Source organism: Typopeltis vanoorti, chromosome 8 (genome assembly GCF_054136105.1).
Source record: "Typopeltis vanoorti isolate ZY-2024b chromosome 8, IOZ_Tvanoo_1.0, whole genome shotgun sequence".
NCBI classification, from domain to species: domain Eukaryota; kingdom Metazoa; phylum Arthropoda; class Arachnida; order Uropygi; family Thelyphonidae; genus Typopeltis; species Typopeltis vanoorti.
The window spans coordinates 132,561,130-132,580,187 of NC_143556.1; the positions used below are offsets into that span (position 1 = coordinate 132,561,130).

At 37.0% G+C, this 19,058-nt stretch overlaps 1 protein-coding gene across 10 annotated transcripts in view; it reads right to left on the reverse strand.

The window, feature by feature from the left end:
- LOC150104358 (intermembrane lipid transfer protein VPS13A-like) overlaps window positions 1-19,058 on the reverse strand; it is a 2,072,875-nt gene that overhangs the window by 1,382,387 nt on the left and 671,430 nt on the right. For all 10 annotated transcript variants that reach the window (XM_090396324.1, XM_090396319.1, XM_090396320.1 and 7 more), the window contains one exon: window positions 1,467-1,926. In XM_090396324.1, the coding sequence (XP_090252450.1) occupies window positions 1,467-1,926 (460 nt within the window). The remainder of the gene's footprint in view (window positions 1-1,466; window positions 1,927-19,058) is intronic.

Genomic DNA, 19,058 nt, shown 5'->3' on the forward strand with positions numbered 1-19,058 from the left:
ACTCCTCCAGGATGAAATACACCAATAAAGTGTTCATTGAACAATTCCACTATGTCCTCTACAACACTCTATACCCATTTTTATCCCACAGTGTTATTGTTATTCTTCCACAATTCCCAAGGATTTTCTTTGGATCATAAGGCCAATCGCTTCTCATATTCCAGTTTTGCCTTCCTTACCATAGTATTCACTCTCCTGGCCTGTGTCTTATATTCTTCATACATCTGGTCTTCACCTGTCTCCTTATATCTCTTCCATAGCCTCTTTTTTCACATGCAGTTCAGTTCCTCTTTAATATTGTTTGTCATCTACTTTACAACCAAATTGTGCCCTCTTCTTCACTTGTAGAATACAGCTTGCTATTACTGCTAACAAATATTCTTTCACAATTTCCCAAGCACTAATGATATCCCAGCTTTCCAATTCCTCCCTCCATGAAACTTCCCAAAGTTGATGTCTAAGACTATTATAATCACCTGCCTTATAATTCCACATATGTTCCCATCTCTTTGATGCTCCTGCATGTCTATTCATCTTCCAAGTTAAAACCACATGGCCACTCTCTCCAACTGATGGGAGAGATGGCATCTCAGTTATTATCAACTCTTCTGATGCTATGACCAAATCCAAAACTCTTGAACCTCTTGTTCCCTCTGTTACATGTTACCTAAAGCATTTGTCCCTCAAGAATTCTAGAAATTCCATTCTCTTATTGCTACATGCATCTTCCTCTCCCCAATTTATACTGCTGTAGTTAAAATCTCCCATAACAATCATTCTTCTTGCACCCGCCAAGCTCAACTGTCTAAACATTTCCTGGTCCCCACCCTCTGTGCTCTTTGGTTTGTAGCAACACCCCCACTAAATATCCCATCTTGCCCATCTCTACCTCACACCATATGCTTTCAAAATCATTATTGTCACTGCCTTCCAAAGCCTCCACTCTTAGAGGACATAACTTTGATCAGATCATATTTGGATTTCTGTGCTCAGATCTGGTCACCATGGAGAGTGTGCAGAAGAGGAGGAGGAGGATAACAAAAATTATATTATGAATGCACAATGTCTGTTATGAAGACAGACTGAAGGCTTGCAAACTATGAGTTTGGTGAACAGAAAATGAATGGAAGGGGATAATTGAGACAATTAAGCAGTTGCAAGATATTTATCAGAATGACACTGAAGTGATATTTTATAAATAAAATAAATATAATAAATAAAAGGAAGTAGTAAGAAAGAAAGTAAAAAAAAAATAACTTTTTGCATAGTGAATGGTAATGGCATGGATTAACACTCACGTTACCCTCTCATTACCTGAGAGTTGTGTCTGTAAACAGTGGATGATGATAAAAGACTTAGTGTTGTCTCAGGTGAACCCCTTACAATGAGTCTTATGATTCCATTGAGCTCTAAAATAATAATAAGAAAAAGAAATCCTAACGCAAAGAAAGCACTATCATACTTACCACTTGTAATGCTGTCAGCCGTCATGATGGGTACAAGATCATTCTCTACTGATGCACCTTCAACTACAAAACTTTCAGTTCTTGCAGATATTTTGAAAGCTTTTCCACCTGGTCTTGTTTCAATGCTAGTCAGGAACTGAGTGAGTGTAATTACTAATATCTCCCTTTCTGAGTTTATCAAAGATAAAGTGCAGTTTGCAAGGGTAAAGTTAAGTTTATGAGCTATATACTGGACTGGAGTTTCTTGAATTTTTGAGTCTTCCTGATAACCTATACCTTCATACAGCTTCTCCTTTTCTTCAAAGGTTAATTTTGACCACAAGCTCTTTTCTCTTTCTCCGATTATTTCAAGTTGTTCTTCAGTTACGTCAATATCAGTGGATTCACTTTCAAACCAAGATGACCACAGTGAATTTTCTTTAACTACTTTTCTGGTTAACTGTGGTTCTTCTTTAATTAACTAAAACATTTAATAAAATGAATACCAATATAGTAATTATATTTTGAGCAGATTCTGTGTTCTATGAATCATTTCATTTTTTTACAAAATATTAAAAAAAAAGAGAATTAAGTTCATGGGGAGGGGGGATTGAGAATAGTTATTAATTAAAATCTGCAATGTACATTAAAACTAAATAATACTGAAAAATTTCACCAAATAATATTTTATTAACTTATCATAACTTATTGATGCCATATGAAATATGGAAATAGATAAATAAAAAAGCAAAACAGGATGGTGTAAAGATATTGGAATTAAGTTATATGGAATAGAGAAAAATTAGTTAACTGCTAAACAAACAGTAGAGATGGCAATCTTCAAAATCATCTTAAGTTTAACCTAATATTTGCCTTTCATTTCTGAGTTTATTAAAGATAAAGTGAAATATACACAAGTGTAAAGTTTAGCTTATGACCAAAACATTGGACTGGAGATTCTTGAATATATGAGTCTTTTCATAGTCTAAACTTTCACATAACTTCTCTTTTTACCTCAATCTTCATCTCACTTTTATCACTTCAATACTTCCAAAAATACTGGAAATGGTAATTTACAGCTAACTACTCCACTACCTGCAGACCCATCAATTAATTAGCACGAGTATGGATTCCACCACTCTTACCCCACAACAGATCTGTAACTGACCTCAGAAACCATAGAAAAGTTTGGAGAAACTCTTGAAATAATGCTTAATACAGTAACATCACATTTAGTGAAGCTCATTTAGTGATGTTCAGATATGGCACTCAACCTCAGTAATTCCCAAGAGCAGCCATATTGTGCAGAATACATATACATGGTCAGCTGTTGTGCACATTGTTCAGTAAATGCTGACAAGATAAGAAGTTTTGAAGCTACCAACACCTCATTAATACAACCATGAATCTAGAAATTAAAGATGACAACTCAAACTTAAGTGGCATTAACTGAAGTAAAATTTTCACTTGGGTATCAAAGGCATTCTCAGTACATTAATAATGGATAACAAAATAAAATGCAATAAAAAAAAAATATTTTAAAAAGTGCCACTACAGTGTAAACAGGACAGCAGATGGCAAGTAAATTAGAAATTTAAAAAAAAAAAAAAAAAAAAAAAAAAAAATATATATATATATATATATATATATAATATAATATAATATAATAATATAATAATCAGAAATTTAAAGAAGAGTGATACAATAATATTTCCCATAAAGAGGATAAGCAAAGGCATCAAATCTGTTTAAATTCAGGTGGAGTAGAAAGACCTAATAACTGTCATTGTATAACCATTCTACAAGGAAATTATTTTTATGTAAGAGTTAAGATTTCTTCTAAAGAACCCTACATTTAGCTGAGAGGGCATATTCATCCAGGCCAGACTACTCCAGTTCGTGATACTCGGTGTAAGACTTTATGTTCCTCATGATGGACAGCTGCAGATCAGGTAGACTATATTGAAAGTAAGACAAACCATGGAGATCTGATAAATATCTGGGAAGCTGAGGGGAGGAAGCTTGTTTTCAGTTAAGGAAAGAAGGTAGAAATTGTTCTGACAGGATGAAAGGACACCATAATGTTAAGGGGTTCTTTGGAAGAAAGAATCCTCAACTTTATATATTATCAACTCTGCTATATCTGTATTTCTGGTCAGATTACAAGAAATATGGATATATCAGCTGCTTTTGTTCATACATGACTAGAGAGAAAAGGGGGAATGGAGGGCTAGTTCACTGAAGCAGCATCCATGGAAATACCTATGAAAAAACAATGCAAAAAAGCATTTCTAAGAAAGCAATAGCAAGGAGTGAGTAAGGGAGAGAGAGAGAGAGAAAGAGTCATCTATTAATTGAAGTACTCTCTCTAATGGATAACTGTAAGTAATAGGAGGGAGCATTTTTGAAAATTATAAAAACAACTACCATGTTTGAATAAAAACTTCAGTTTAATATAACTAAAATCTACATTCGACGTTTCGATCTTTATGTCAAGGTCATCTTCTGGAACATACAACTATACATAGAAAACAAGCCACACTACAATCAAACTGGTTTGTTAAGGACACCGACCAACCGCTACAACAATTGCTGGCCTGACCTCTGGTAGAAAAAATAAATAAAAATAAATAAATAAATTATACATCAACGCTAGAGTCCTATTATTAGTGTTATCTGTTGGTTGTAGAAATACATTGGGCACAACAACAAGTATCTATCTATATTCTATCTATATACATATATTAACATCATGTACATTCCAGACAGTCGGAATGGAATAGTTTCTAATACTAGCTGAAGATTGGCTAGAGTCCTGACTTATGCTGGATCATATATATTAGGTACGCTGAATGTGTGCCATCCAGATCCTTGGAATTTTCATGCCATCTATGTTGTTGATATATGGGTGGTTTATCAGGATTTCGCAGGCTTCCTTAAACTTCCTTTCATACCATGTTTTTGTGCAGTGTAAATAGCAGGTGCTTTTCCAGTTGATTTGATGTAAGGTATTGAGTGCGTGGTCTGAGAGGCATGCTTCACCATAATGGTTATATTTAATGTGTTCTTTCATGAGTATAGGGATTGTCCGTCCTGTTTCACCAATATACGATAAGTTACAGGTGCAGCAGATGCAATAGACTCCAGGATGTGCTAATGGGAGGAGAGGATCCTTAGAGGAGATGAATATGGTTTTAAGTTTAGTGGGTGGTTTAAAGGTGGCATTGAGGTTATAATGTTGTAGGATTCTGTTGTTATTTTTTTCTGATAACCCTTTAATGTATGGGATGGCTATGGTTTTACTGTAATCTAGATTAGTTTTTGTTGTTGTTTTATGGAGTATTTTATTAATAGTATTTTTGTTATAGCCATTGCTGTGGATGTACCTATGAAGAGCTCCTGACTGAGATAAGTTATTCTAGGAATAATTAATTATATATGCGTAATTGTTTGAGTAAGAGCAGCTATAAATGTTGTGCGCTACTGGTATTATTAGTGTGGAGGATTTTTCTTGCCTAAACTTAATTACGAAAAAGTTATTATTAGACCTAGTAACCTGCAGGGGAAAAAAAAAAATGGCGGCAGCATTGTCATTCCATGATTTTAATTTAGATTTCAGTCGTTTCGTTAAGTGTGAGGTCTGTTATATGTATTCCTTCGATTACATAAATGATTTGTGGATGTTTAGAGTGGATCAAATAAGGGTGTGTGCACGAAGTGTGACCTAAATGAGGAACTGATGAATGCAAATATGAAATTGATGACAAAGTGTTAAACGATTGTGTCACGAGTACACGTTTGAAAGAGAAGGATGGTGAGAAGAGAGGCGAAAAAATGTTAAAAAATCAGGAAAAAAGAAAAAGAGCGATTTGAAAACCATAACAGATAAAAGGGACGAAAGTGAGGTGAGAGTGTGGCGGAAAGAAACAAAATTGAGAGAACGAATGAAGGTAGAAATGGCATGCATGATGCAGAAATCACAAGTGAAAAAAATTGAAAGAATAAATTATAGCGAAAAAAGAATGAATGATGGCGAAAGTTGGATGCATGTTGGACTGAAAGTACTGAAACAAAGAAAGATGAATGAGAGTAAAAGTGAGAAGAATGATAGTGAAAGTTGGATGCATGTTAGTCCAAAAGTATGGAAACAAAGAAAGATAAATGAGAGTGAAAGTGAGAAGAATGACAGTGAAAGTTGGACGTATGTTGGACCAAAAGTACGGAAACAAAGAAGGATGAATGAGAGGGAAAGTGAGAAGAGGGGGTCGAGAGTTAGAAAGTTAGAAAGATTTAATGATAGAGAGAATGTGTCGTGAGATTCGGAAAGTGAATTGGATTGGATGATGCAAGAAATGAAATGGATGCGAAATGAAATTAAGAGAATTCAGGTCAAAACTATTAAAATAAATCATGATGGCATGAAAGAGTTAACGAAAGATGAGCGAGTGGCTTTGTATAGCTACTGCATTATTAAAGATGTGCTACAGGATAAAATGTAAAAGGTGTGTTTTCCAGGCAGTAAAATGAGTAGAGTGATTGAGGCATTGGATATGAGGTGGGAGTGAGCAAAACAGTTAATTGTATAAATTGGTACAAATGATTTGGGAGAGAACAAAGAGAGCATGTCAGAATGAATGTCAGGAGGCTGCTTGGAGAGATAAAAAAGAATAATGTGACAGGAAGAGTAGTCAGTATGTTGACTAGGTATGATTGTGGTGAAATGAGGCAGAGAGCAAGGATTATGAATGATATTCTGGCTGAAATGTGCGAGGAGATGGGAGTACAGTTTGTTACTGTGTGGAATGAGTTTGAGGGATGAAGTGAGCTGTATGGGAGCGATGGACTGCATGTGGGTGGTTATGGTGTGAGTCGTTTGGAGAGACTGCTGCTGGAAGGTAGAGAAGTGAATAGAGAAAATGAATCAGATTGAGAGGGGAGTGATGTGGAAGAGCAGGAGAGTAAGACAGGAGAGATTGAAGGAGTGGAAATGAATGGGGAAGTGAGTGGTATGAGTATAGAAAATGAAAGAATGGGTGTGCAAGAGGAGCAGGGAAACGGGGAGGCTCAGGGTGGACAGGGGTACACAGCGTGAGAAAGGTGGATGCTCCAAGAGGAGGTGAGAGCATGTGTAGGCAGGAAAGAAATGGAATGAGCACGGATCAAGAGGAAACAGATGAAATTGAAAAGGGTTCTAAAATGAAGAAGCAGAAAGAGAAATGGCCGCAGTCCAGTATGGAGAGATCACATTGAGTGAGCGGTATCAGTGGAACTATCTGTAGATCCAGAAATGAGCTGTCGTGTTTGTATACCAATGCTAGAAGTATAAGAAACAAGGCAGATGAAATGGTTGCACTAATTGCGTCTGTTCACCCAAAGATTGTCAGAATAAGTGAGACATGGTTAGATGAGGATGGCATCCTGACAGGAATAGAGATGGAAGGGTATGATATGTTTCATGAGGACAGAAAGGGTAACACTAGATGTAAATAAGGCTGTGGGACTTGATAATATATCACTGCGTATTCTGAAGGAATGTGCCATGGAGTTGACACCTGCCTGGACACATTTTTTTAATACGAGTCTTGCACTTGGTCAAGTTCCTAAAGAGTAAAAGGAGGTGATCGAACTCAAGCATCAAACTATAGGCCTATCTCTGTGTCAGGTGTTGTGGTTAAGTTGTTGGAGAAGCTTGTGAGATCTAGGATCCAGAGTTGGGTTGACAACAATGGTATAATCTTTGATGGACAGCATGAATTTGCTAAAGGGAGGTCATGTTTTAGTAATCTACTTAATTATTACAATAAAGTGACTGCTTCCTTGGACAGAAGAGAAGGATACACAGTAATATACTTGGCTTTCACAAAGGCTTTTGATAGAGTACCTCATGATAAGTTGACAGTCAAACTAGAGCAGATGGGGTTGGATATTAGATTAGTGCATTGGATTGGAGAGTGGCTATCTGATAGGTATCAACAAGTTGTGTATGGGGATGCGATATCCAGGAAAAGGAAAGTCACAGTGGAGTGCCTCAGGGGTCTGTTTTAGGGCCATTACTATTTAACTTGTATATTAATGATATTGGCAAAGATTTGGATGTAGATATTCAGTTGTTTGCAGATGATGCAAAGTTGGGACGAACCATAAAGAGTAGTGAAGATGTTGTGGCCTTGCAAGAAGACTTGAATAAATTGAGTGATTGGGCAAGCAAATGGGGATGTGAGTTCAATGTTGCAAAATGTAAGGTTTTAAAATTTGGAAAACATAGATGGGATGCAGAATTTATGCTTGGTGAGAATATATTGTTGGAGGTAGAGGAAATAAGAGATCTGGGGGTGATAGTGGATAAGGATCTAAAATTTAGGGGACACATCACCAAAATTGTGAAGACAACACAAAGACTTCTGGGAATGATGCAGAGGACACTGATGTGTAGAAGTAGGGAGATTCTTGTTCTGTTGTATAAGGCTTTGATTAGGCCACATATGGACTATTCTGCCCAGATTTCGTCACTGGGTTTTCAGAAGGATGAAGAGATGTTGGAAAGGGTCCAAAGGTAACTGACTAAGGTAGTTTCTGACCTCTGGAAAGTTGAGTATGAGGAAAGATTGAGAAAATGTAATTTGCGGAGTCTGGTGGAGAGAAGGAAGAGGGGAGATATGATAGAGACCTACAAGTTGTTAAGGGGTTGTTATAAGATCAATGGTGGAGAAGTTCTACAGAGAATAGTGGGAGATCAGGGGAGAACCAGAGGTCATCCCTGGAAACTGTATATAGAGAGGATGTGAGTAGGGGAGTGAGAGGCAGGTTTTTTTCGTGCAGAGTTGTGAATGATTGGAATGCCTTGCCTGAGAGTGTGATGTCTGCAAGGAGTTTGAGTGTGTTTAAGACATGGCATGATGAGATGTGCGTGTGATAAAAGGACCTCCCAGATGAGTCTTTGACTCCATGAGATCTTGGGAAATAATAATAATAATAATAATTATTATTATTATTTATGAATGTGTCACTGATGATTTTTAGATCTTGTTTCAGGGCTTGCCGGTTAGAGCAAATTGTTGTAGCTCTGTTTTTAAGGGTGTTAATGATTCCATATTTTTGTGATGAGTGGTGGTATGAATTAGCATGTATGTATTGGCCAGTGTGTGTCAGTTTTCGTAGACCGTGAAGGATAGACTGCCTGAAGGAAGACGTGTGACTAGTGTGTTTAGGAACGGGAGCGAATTTTGTTTTCGATTTCGATGGTAAATTGTATACGTTCGTGTTGTTTGTTCAGGTGGCTAAGGAATGTGTTTAGTGTTTGTCACCCGTGTGGCGCCAGATCGCAAACACGTCGTCAACGTATCTAATTCAGACTGTCGGAATAACTTTGAATAACTTTTCAAGTTATTCAAGCATGGTAGTTGTCTCCATAATTTTCAAAAATTCGTTCAGATCACCGTGTAAGCTTAAAATAAAGGATAATAGGAGGGAGGTTTTTGGTGCACATTCCCAGATGTGAGAATACTAAAAAACTTCAAAGTTGGGTGCAGATTTGGGATTTATGAAGTGTCAGGAGTTGAGAAAGAAAAGTACTGTTTAGAAAATAAAAAAATACAATCTTTCTGAAGTGAGAAGAGGCTATGGACTTCATGATATGCCACTAAAAGTCAGATATGAAATTCAGTTCAAGAGGCCCGAAATGCCTATCTACAGCCCTATTTCCATATTCTTTAGCATATGCAATCACACATAGCTTGTATGCAATATTGTAGCAATGCAGACATTTGTCAGCCATAATTTGCTAAGAAATTTAGGGAAAATTTAGTGGCAGAAATTTATCACCGTTCACAACTACTGCGACAACAATTGGAAAGTTTAAATGAACAGGAACACAGCTGTGATCGTCGATGACAGAGCATGCATATCCACTGAACTCTATGTAACTGGAATACTCTCACACACTGCAAGGAAGAATTCGCGTAATTCGAAACAGAGAAAATTTCCAGAAATGAAAGTAATAAAAAACTGAGTATTGGCGTATAAGACGCACCCTGTTTTTCAGACTTATTTTCAAATATAGTATATATTACAGATATATACTTTAAATATAAATGTAAAGTATATATCTTATACTTTAAATTTATAAAATTTAAGTTTTATAAATTAGTTTTAAACTAAATTATAAATTTAGTTTAATCCTTTATCCAAGTATGAGCAAACAAAGTTTGCACCTGAACTATCTTCAGGACTGAGGCAACTCGTGGTAAAGGTGGACCAAACTCTCATCACTACTTGTCTTAGTACTTCCCATAATGCAAAGCATATCTCCTTGCGGACATGCATAATACTATGCATTAAGGGAAGGGACGCTACCGAGACTGGTTTCGACCTTTATTGAGGTCTCGTCAGTGGGAGTCAGACCCAGAGGTAGTGATACCAAGGTGGAAGCAATGGAGAAGTCTTATTTACCTATACAGTAGTGACCTTCCCTTAATGAATAGCATTATACATGTCCACAAGGAGATGTGCTTTGCATTATGGGATACTAAGATAAGGAGTGATGAGAGCTTGGTTCACCTTTACCACGAGATGCCTCAGTCCTGAAGATACGTCAGGCGCAAACTTTGTTTGCTTATACTTGGATAAAGGATTAAACTAAATTTATTATAGTCTAACCAAGTGGGGGAAAAAACAAACTTCCAACATCTTTCTCTAAATCCAGAGTAATTTAATAATAAGGTGAGACACCTTTTGGCAACTCGTATAGGTAAAGAAGACTTTTCCATTGTTTCCACCTTTATCACTACCTCTGGGTCTGACTCCCACTGACGAGTCCTCAATAAAGGTCGAAAACTGGTGTGGGTAATGGCCCTTCCTTTAATGCATAGCATTATACATGTCGGCAAGGAATGTGCTTTGCATTATGGGAAGTACTAAGACAAGTAGTGATGAGAGTTTGGTCCACCTTTACCATGAGTTGCCTCAGTCCTGAAGATAGTTCAGGCACAAAATTTGTTTGCTTACACTTGGATAAAGGATTAAACTAAATTTGTTATACTCTAACCAAGTGAGAAAAAAAAACAAAAAAACTTCCAAAATGTTTGTGAAATCCATGTCGATATAACTAAATTAATTTTATTTTGCAAAAAGTTTTTTTTTCACATGGGTATAAAATATACGATATTTCACAAGAAATTATATTCTTGATTTAATCCTTATTCAAGTGTAATAAGCACACTAAGTTTGTGCACAAAGTATCTTTACAACTAGTCTACTTGTATACATATGCTACTGACCTCACATCAACTGCCTTAGTATCCCACAATAATTAGAACAGAGATGAATATGAAAGTGGTTTTATGGATAAGATGGTGACTGATGAACAGATACCAAAAAGTGGTATATGGAGGAGCAGAATCCAAGAGAAAGCAGGTGACTACTGCTGATCAACAACGTTCTGTGCTAGGCCCACTAGTGTTTAATTCCTACAGAAATGATACAGGAAATAATTTGAAAAGAAATAATCAGTTGTTGGCTGATGATGCAAAATTGGGTAGAGTAATAATTAATCAAGACAGCGTGAAGAGCTTGCAGGATGATGTAAATGGGCTGTAAGTATGGTAAAAGATAATAGGTATCAGTTTAATATGGAGAAATCAAAAGTTATGCATTTTGGGATAAACTGATTATAGGCTGTGTACCACATTGATGGAACAGTACCCCAGAAAATAGATGGAGCTAAGGATTTGGGAGTGGTAGAAGACAAAGATTTGAAATTCAAAGGGCATACTCCTAAGATTGGCAAGGAAAATAGATGAAGCTAAGGATTTGGGGGAAGTAGTAGACAAAGAATAGAAATTTAGAGGGCATAATGCTAAGATTGGCAAGGTAGATTATAAGATTACTTGGCTATTGAAGAACACACTAACAAAAAAAGATAAGGGAGTTGTTATTCCTCTTTATAAGGCATTGATATCCACATCTGGATTAATGTGCTCGGGTCTGGTCTCCTGGAGAGAGAGAGGAAACAGTGGAGAGGATTCAGAGACAAGTGACCAATATGGTGAGTGGCCTCAGAAAAATACTCTATATTAGAAATCTCTCCCTATGAGGATAGATTGAAGGTGTGTGGATTGCAGAAGCTGGTTAATAGGAGAAAAAGTGGGGATATAATATAAACATTTAAGTTACTTAAAGAGTTTTATAGGATTGGTGAAAGGGAAATGTTTCAGCACTTGGCTAGCAGAAGGAAGAACAAGAGGTCACCCCTGGAAGATGAGTAAAGGTGTGATTAGTAGGGGTGTGAGGAGAATAATTTTTGCTTAAAGAGTTGTGAATGAGTGAAATGGGTCCAGAATCAGCTGTGAGTGCTTTTTCTAATAGATATTATGTGGATAATTTGAGTGTCCCATGATGACTCTTTGGACTCCAAGGAGATGGCTCTCTCTCTCTCTCTCTATGTTCACTGGGCATCTACAGATGCCGTATGGTCACTCCGATGCTCGATGATGTTCCACACCAGGCCTCGCCATGTACTCCTGTTGTTTGCTTTTCTGGCAGCCTCAACTCTCTGAAGATCAGTCACTCCACACACGCCATCCATCCATCTCATTGATGGTCTATCCCTGCCTCTTTTTCCAGGAACTTTACCTTCTATTACTGTTCTGAGAAGTCCTCCTTCCATCCTTCCTATGTGTCCAAAATATTTTAACTTTCTTCTGTCAATATCCTTAAGGAGCCTTAAAGTTCTACTAATCTTTTCTGACACCCATTCATTTGTATGCCTTTCAGTATATGATATCCTCAACAGCCTTCTGTACCACCACATCTCAAAAGCAGATATCCATTTCTTATCTGACTTCTTTAGGTTCAAGTCTCGCATCCATAAGTCGCTGTTGGAAAAACAACTGCATCTAAAATCCTCAACTTTGTTCCTGTGGAGATAGATCCATCCTTCCAGATTTTAGACAGGTCTCTGACTGTTGTTTTAGCCATTCCTAACCTTTTTCTGACATCTTCTGAACAGCAATTCTTCACATTAATAATGGATCCCAGGTACTCAAACTTGCTGACTTCCTCAATTCTTTCTCCATTAAGATACACTTGTTTCTCAAGAGCTTCTCTGTTTGTTTTTCCTTTGAGAACCATGATCTTTGTCTTGCTAGAATTGAGTTGAAGTCCTCTGTTATTACTGATCTTGTTAACTTTGTCAAGAATTAGTCCTAGTTCTTCCATGTCATTACAAAGGAGTACTGTATCATCAGCGTACCTCAGATTACTGATCAATCTATCTCCTATTGTAATTCCTGTCTTGAGCTCATCCAATGCTTCATGCATGATGTCCTCTGCATATATATTAAACAAGTGAGGAGAAAGTAAACATCCTTGTCTAACTCCTTTTCCAACTTTAAGCCAGTCAGTCAATCCAACACCTGTTCTTACTGTGGCTTCTTGCTTCTTATACAAGTTGGCTATCAACCTGATAGTGTGTTGAGGAAAACCCATTCTTTTCATTACTTCCCACAGTTTCACATGCTAAACACAGTCAAAAGCTTTAGAGTAGTCTAAGAAACACATTACCAGAGGGAGTCTGAATTCTTTATATTTTTCTATGATCTGTCTAAGGCAAAGGATCTGATCTCTGGTGCCCCTACCTTTCCTAAAACCTTCTTGTTCCTCGGGCATCAAGGAGGTGCCCACACAATAAAAATAATAACAATAAAAATGCAAAAGTCACTACTCTTTCCATATGCACTACAGAAAAGGTCACTAACCAGACTGGTTACCACCCTTACTGAAGTATCATCAATGGGAGCCATGCTCAAGAAGATACTAAGGTTGAAACAATGCAGAATTCATATAGTTTCTGTATACAAGCAGTAAAATGGTGTATCACCATATATTAAAATACTCAGCATCAGAAAAAGTTGTAGGAAATTTTTATTACATTAGTTTTATGGTCAAATATAACATACTTATCATAAACAGACTTGATGGGAAAGTCAGACACAAGGTACGTAAATTAGAACAACTTAAATGCAAGAAAGCCAAACTTTTGAATCAACTTACATTTCTAAAAAAATGTAGGAACAATAACATCATTCCAAAGTTTTTACTTTTCAAAGAACGTTTCCATTCTAGAAGAGATAAACAGATCTATCAGAAAATGTCATTAGCTATGTTACGTGATAGAATACAATTCACAAGGTATGCTCTGAACCAAGTTGATTCTTTGTGTCTTGATTTACACTACACTCTATCTAACAGCATAGATGCTCACCTATGGTCCGGTCTAGATAATATGATCACTGATACATACATACATACATACATACAATAAAACTTATCTAAGCACAAAAACAGGCATATCAAGAAATTTAATGCTTTACATAAGAAGATCTTAAAATCGTGAGTTACCCAACCCAATGATAAGGTACTTTTCGGCTTTTCAGATCATAACTTGACACCTGCAGAAGCTAGCATCTTAAAAAAAAGTTCAATTTTGCAGTCGCATCAGAGCACATTCCTAAAATAGATATTATGTGTAACGTAGAAAAGGTCCTTTACTTTCTACTTGAACCTGTTGCAAATGACATTAAAGACTGAAATTCTTATCTCCTCTTCTTGTCCTCGTAAATAGAATATCAGCTCCTCAGAAAAAAAAAGATCACTGTCTAATTTAAAGAAGAATAAAGATATTATAGTACTTATGGCTGACAAAGGCAATTCAACTGTCATCTTGAATACGATGGATTATATGTCCAAAATTTCAATTTTACTTTTGATATCTCTACTTACTGTCAAATAGATTCTGACCCTACTTGGATGAACCATGTAGAAACCAACAGCCTTTTATGCAAAATGACTACATGACCTCAGAAATTTAAAAGTCTCAATCATATCACCTCTCCTTCTTCTATCCACCAAACTCTGCAGTCCACATTCCCTCAGCTGATCCTCATAACTAACATGGTACAGTCCTGAAACCATCTTTGTTATCTACCTTTGCACCCTTTCCACAGTTAATTTATCCCCTGCAAATCCTGGAGACCAGATCTGAGAACAATAATCAAGTGTGGTCTGTAATATGGATCCTTTTCAATTCTCTGCACATAGTTTGGTGGGATATGGGTCAGGAACAGAATTCATTCAATGCTTTGGTCAATTGCTGCACACAGGAAGTTCTGTTGGTCCGTACAAGCCTTCTCAGATGACAGCAATCTCATTCCTGACAGACGAGCAATGCATGTTATTTTTCCACTGATTAAACATTCAAGATATCTCACCTTTTGAGAAACCAGTCAGTTCTGCTGCTTTCAGAATCACGATTTCAGCCAGAGAGTCACCCACAATAAGCCCTTTATTTAACTCCAAAATATCCTTGGTTTTTCCCATTGTGATCAACATTGTTGACGATTACTTACCAGCAGCATTCTTCAGAGATGCCTAGAACATGCGGAGAGGAATATGACCAATATTTTGCATATATAAGCTTAAGTGATATTTATGTACATTGGCATAAAGGTTTCTAATTCAGTGGCCACTATATGTATAATGTTGGAAGTTTCTTGGATACAGCTGCTCTGCAACAATACCTTACAATCATGCTTTTTTTGAAGTCTGTTAGATAATTTCCCTTTTCCATATCAGTCAGCAACATTGAATAAAAAGCATGTCACACATCTCCAGTATTTATATACAGGCTGGAGTGCCACTTGGCAGGGTGGAGGGTCCTGTTGCGAAATAACTGGTCATAATGTTTTGACTGAACTATGTGCATTAGAAAGAAGAATTAAGTTATACATAACAATAAATTATATTCTTGTTTTACTTCTTATCTAAGTTTAGGCAAAGTTTACATGCAAAATATACCAATACAATTGCATGCAGTCTTGGTATATTTTGCATGAAAACTTTGCCTACACTTGGATAAGAAGTAAAAACAAGAATATAATACATAATCAGACACAGGATGGAGGAAGCAATGTTATGGCATGGGGTGCCTTCCTGAGAATCTCCTAGAGCCCAGATACCCAAACCTTCCTATGAATGTTACATAGTATCTATTTATTGTGGTCAGGTGCATCTATATGTAAGTATACTAGTTGAGAAAATACTTCATGTGTATACTTTGCTTGCTTATGCTTGGGTAAGGATTAGAACAATAATATAATACTTGTCAAGTATAATATACATTAAATATGTAATTTTTGACCAAAAAACTAATGTAATAAAAATAACTTACACTGGATTCATTGGTTATATAGATTTGATACTACTAATCACCTACTAGTTTTGCCATGTAAACTAGTGGCTTGATCTGAGTTTGGATGAACATACAAATATAAATAAACAACAAGCTTTGATTATGAATCAATACTTACTAAAAGAATACCGAATGCCTAGGAACCATTACTCAAGTACAATAGAAATACGTGGAGCATGGATGCTGGCACATGGTCAGTCAGTGTTCAGCAGTAGCATTCAATAGTTAGCAGAGAAATTAAACTCTGATGTGTTTAGAGATCTGATGAGAGACTCCAAATCATCCCTTGGTTTCTGTTTAGGGTACCTTGTGAGTGAATTACCACTGTAGCCTCTTTTATGTTGCAGGAGCTGTAGTCTTCTTCTTCCATGGAGCTCTTATCCAATTCAATGTTTTGCCGAGAGTTGGAGAAATGGAATGCCAACTGTGAACTGTCCTCTCTGTTGTTGTTGATGTCTCCAATATGTTCCTTTTGTATTATTTCTAAACTTCTCGAAGTTTGTCCTATGTAATTAAGGCCACAAGAACATGGAATGTTGTAAACTCCAGGATGTTGGTTGAAAGAGTTGTGGTCCTTAGGTGAGCGTAACAGATTTTGTGTTGTCATAATTGGTTTGAAGGCTACTCAAATGTCATGAGATTTCAGGAGATTAGCAGTTTTTTGCAAAAGTTTGCCAACAAAAGGGATGGAAATTGAAGTTCTGAATGAATGTCATGGATTTGATGTAGAGAATGATTTGAGAGTAGTATTCTTTTTTGCAATTTTTTTAGGATATTCATTGTTGAGCAATAGTTAAAGAATAGAGTGTAATTCTTCTGTTAATGTTTTTTCATCTCTTATAATAGAGATCACCCTGTTTTTCAGCATATGTACAATACCCAATTTTTGTGAAGTATAGTATAACGAGGAGAAATGTAGATAACGTGTGGGTTGGCTTACAGTACACACTAAGAGAAAAAATGCCTTTGTCTGCTTGTTTCATAATTAAAATGTCTAGAAAACGTAATTTAACTTCATTCTCAAGTTCTAAGGTGAATTTGATTTTATGGTGGAAGGAGTTAATATATGCCAGAAAATCATATAACTTAGTATGCTGTGTTTCCATATTATGAATATTCATCTACATATCTCCACCAAATTGACGGCTTAGGATTTGTAGATAAGTGTTATTTAAGTTGCAGCACATGGGTCTGGATGTAAGATTAGTCAAGTGGATTCAGGATTGGCTGTCTGATAGGTATCAGAGAGTTGTGTATGGTGGAGCAGTTTCAAGGAGACAGAAGGTTACAAGTGGGGTCCCACAGGGCTCAGTACTAGGACCTATATTGTTTAACCTTTATATCAATGACATTGCCAGTGGATTGCAAGGGGATATTCAGTTGTTTGCGGATGATGCGAAGCTGGGAAGGATTATTAGTAATAGTGCAGATGTGGTACTCTGCAAGAGGTCTTGAATAAGCTAGATAGATGGGCAAATGAATGAGGGTTGTCGGTTTAATGCAGCAAAATGTAAGGTCTTGAGGTTTGGGAAACATCGATGGGATGCTGCATACTCTATGGGAGGAGTTATACTAGAGGAAGTAGGGGAGACAAGAGATCTGGGGTTGATGATTGATAGAAACCTGAAATTTAGGGGACATATTGCAAAGGTGGTGAGGTAACAGAGAGGATTGCTGCAATAATGAGAAGGACACTGACCTGTAGAGATAAAAGGGTTATCATTCCATTGTATAAGTCTCTGATCTTGTATAAGTCATACAACTCTTGCTCAGTTACAGTCAGCATCTCCTCCCCATCATCAACTGCTCTCATTCTCTCCATGAAGTCACTTTCACAAGATTGAAAGATCTTTATGAACTGCTCATTAAATATCTCCACCACACATTCCGCAACAACTGTCTTTATAACATTTTCTCTAATCAATGTCATCCTTCCATAATCATTCTTTCTTTTGCTGGCTACATATCAAAAGAACTCCTTAGGATTCTTTTTGGCTTCATTAGCTAACTGCTCTCCATACCTCTCTTTAGCTATCCTCACCAACCAAGTCACCCTCCTTGCCTGGTCTTTGTAGACCTCATGGAATTGGTTATTTCCACTTCTCTTATGCTGCCTCCACAATGCCCTTTTTCTCTGTATCGCATGCTTAATCTCTTTATTCATCCATCTCAAACCTACTTTATTTAACCTTCTCACCCTTGGAATATATTTAGACATTGCATCTGCTAGATAGTTTTTGAAAATCCCCCAAGCTGCATTGATTTCTTTTCCAGCTAACTCCTCATTCCATGTTACACCAACAAGCTGTTCCTGAGCTCTTCATAATCACCCCCCCCCTGTGGTTCAACATATACCCTTTTCTCACAGAGGTCCTCGCACTGCTGCCAACCACCCAGGTAATCACCTCATGGTTACTCTGGTAGATGATTTGACACCTCATAATAATTACATCCTCTGATAAGATGACCAAATCCAAGACACTCAATCCTCGCACGTTATCTGTTACATACTGTCTGAGGTAGTTATCTCACAAAAACTCAAGAAACTCATTTTCTTTACTTCCAGTTGCTATCTTATCATTCAAGTCTATATTGCCATAATTAAAATCACCCATAATGATCACCCCTTTCTTATTTGCTTGGTTAATTTCATTATACATTTCATCATCATCACCAACACCCACATTTCCTGGTCTATAACAACATCCAACCAAGTATTTCATTCCATTCACCTCTATCTTACAACATACTGCCTCAAAACCACTGGCACCATTTCCCTCTTCCATCTCTACTTTGTATGAACATAACTCTTTCTCTATCATCAATAGCACTCCACCTCCCTTTTTACCCTTTCTATTCTTACGAAACACATCATACCCTTTCATCTCTATTCCTGTCAGGATGTCATCCTCTTCTAACCATGTCTCACTTATTCTGACAATCTTTGGGTGAACAGATGCAATTAATGCAACCATTTCATCTGCCTTGTTTCTTATACTTCTAGCATTGGTATACAAACACAACAGCTCATTTCTGGATCTAGAGATAGTTCCACTGATACCACCCACTCGATGTGATCTCTCAGTGCTCGACTGGCGCCATTTCCCTTTCATTTTAAAACCCTTTTCAATTCCAACTGTTTCCTCTTGATCCCAGGTCATCCTATTCCTTTATACACATGCTCTCACCTTCTCTCGGAGCATCCACCCTTCTCATGCTGTGTACCCCTGTCCACCCTGAGCCTCTCTGTTTTCCTGTTCCTCTTGCACACCCATTCTCTCATTTTCTATACTCTTACCACTCACTTCCTCATTCATAACCACCTCTTCAATCTCACCTAACTTACTCTCCTGCTCTTTCACATCACT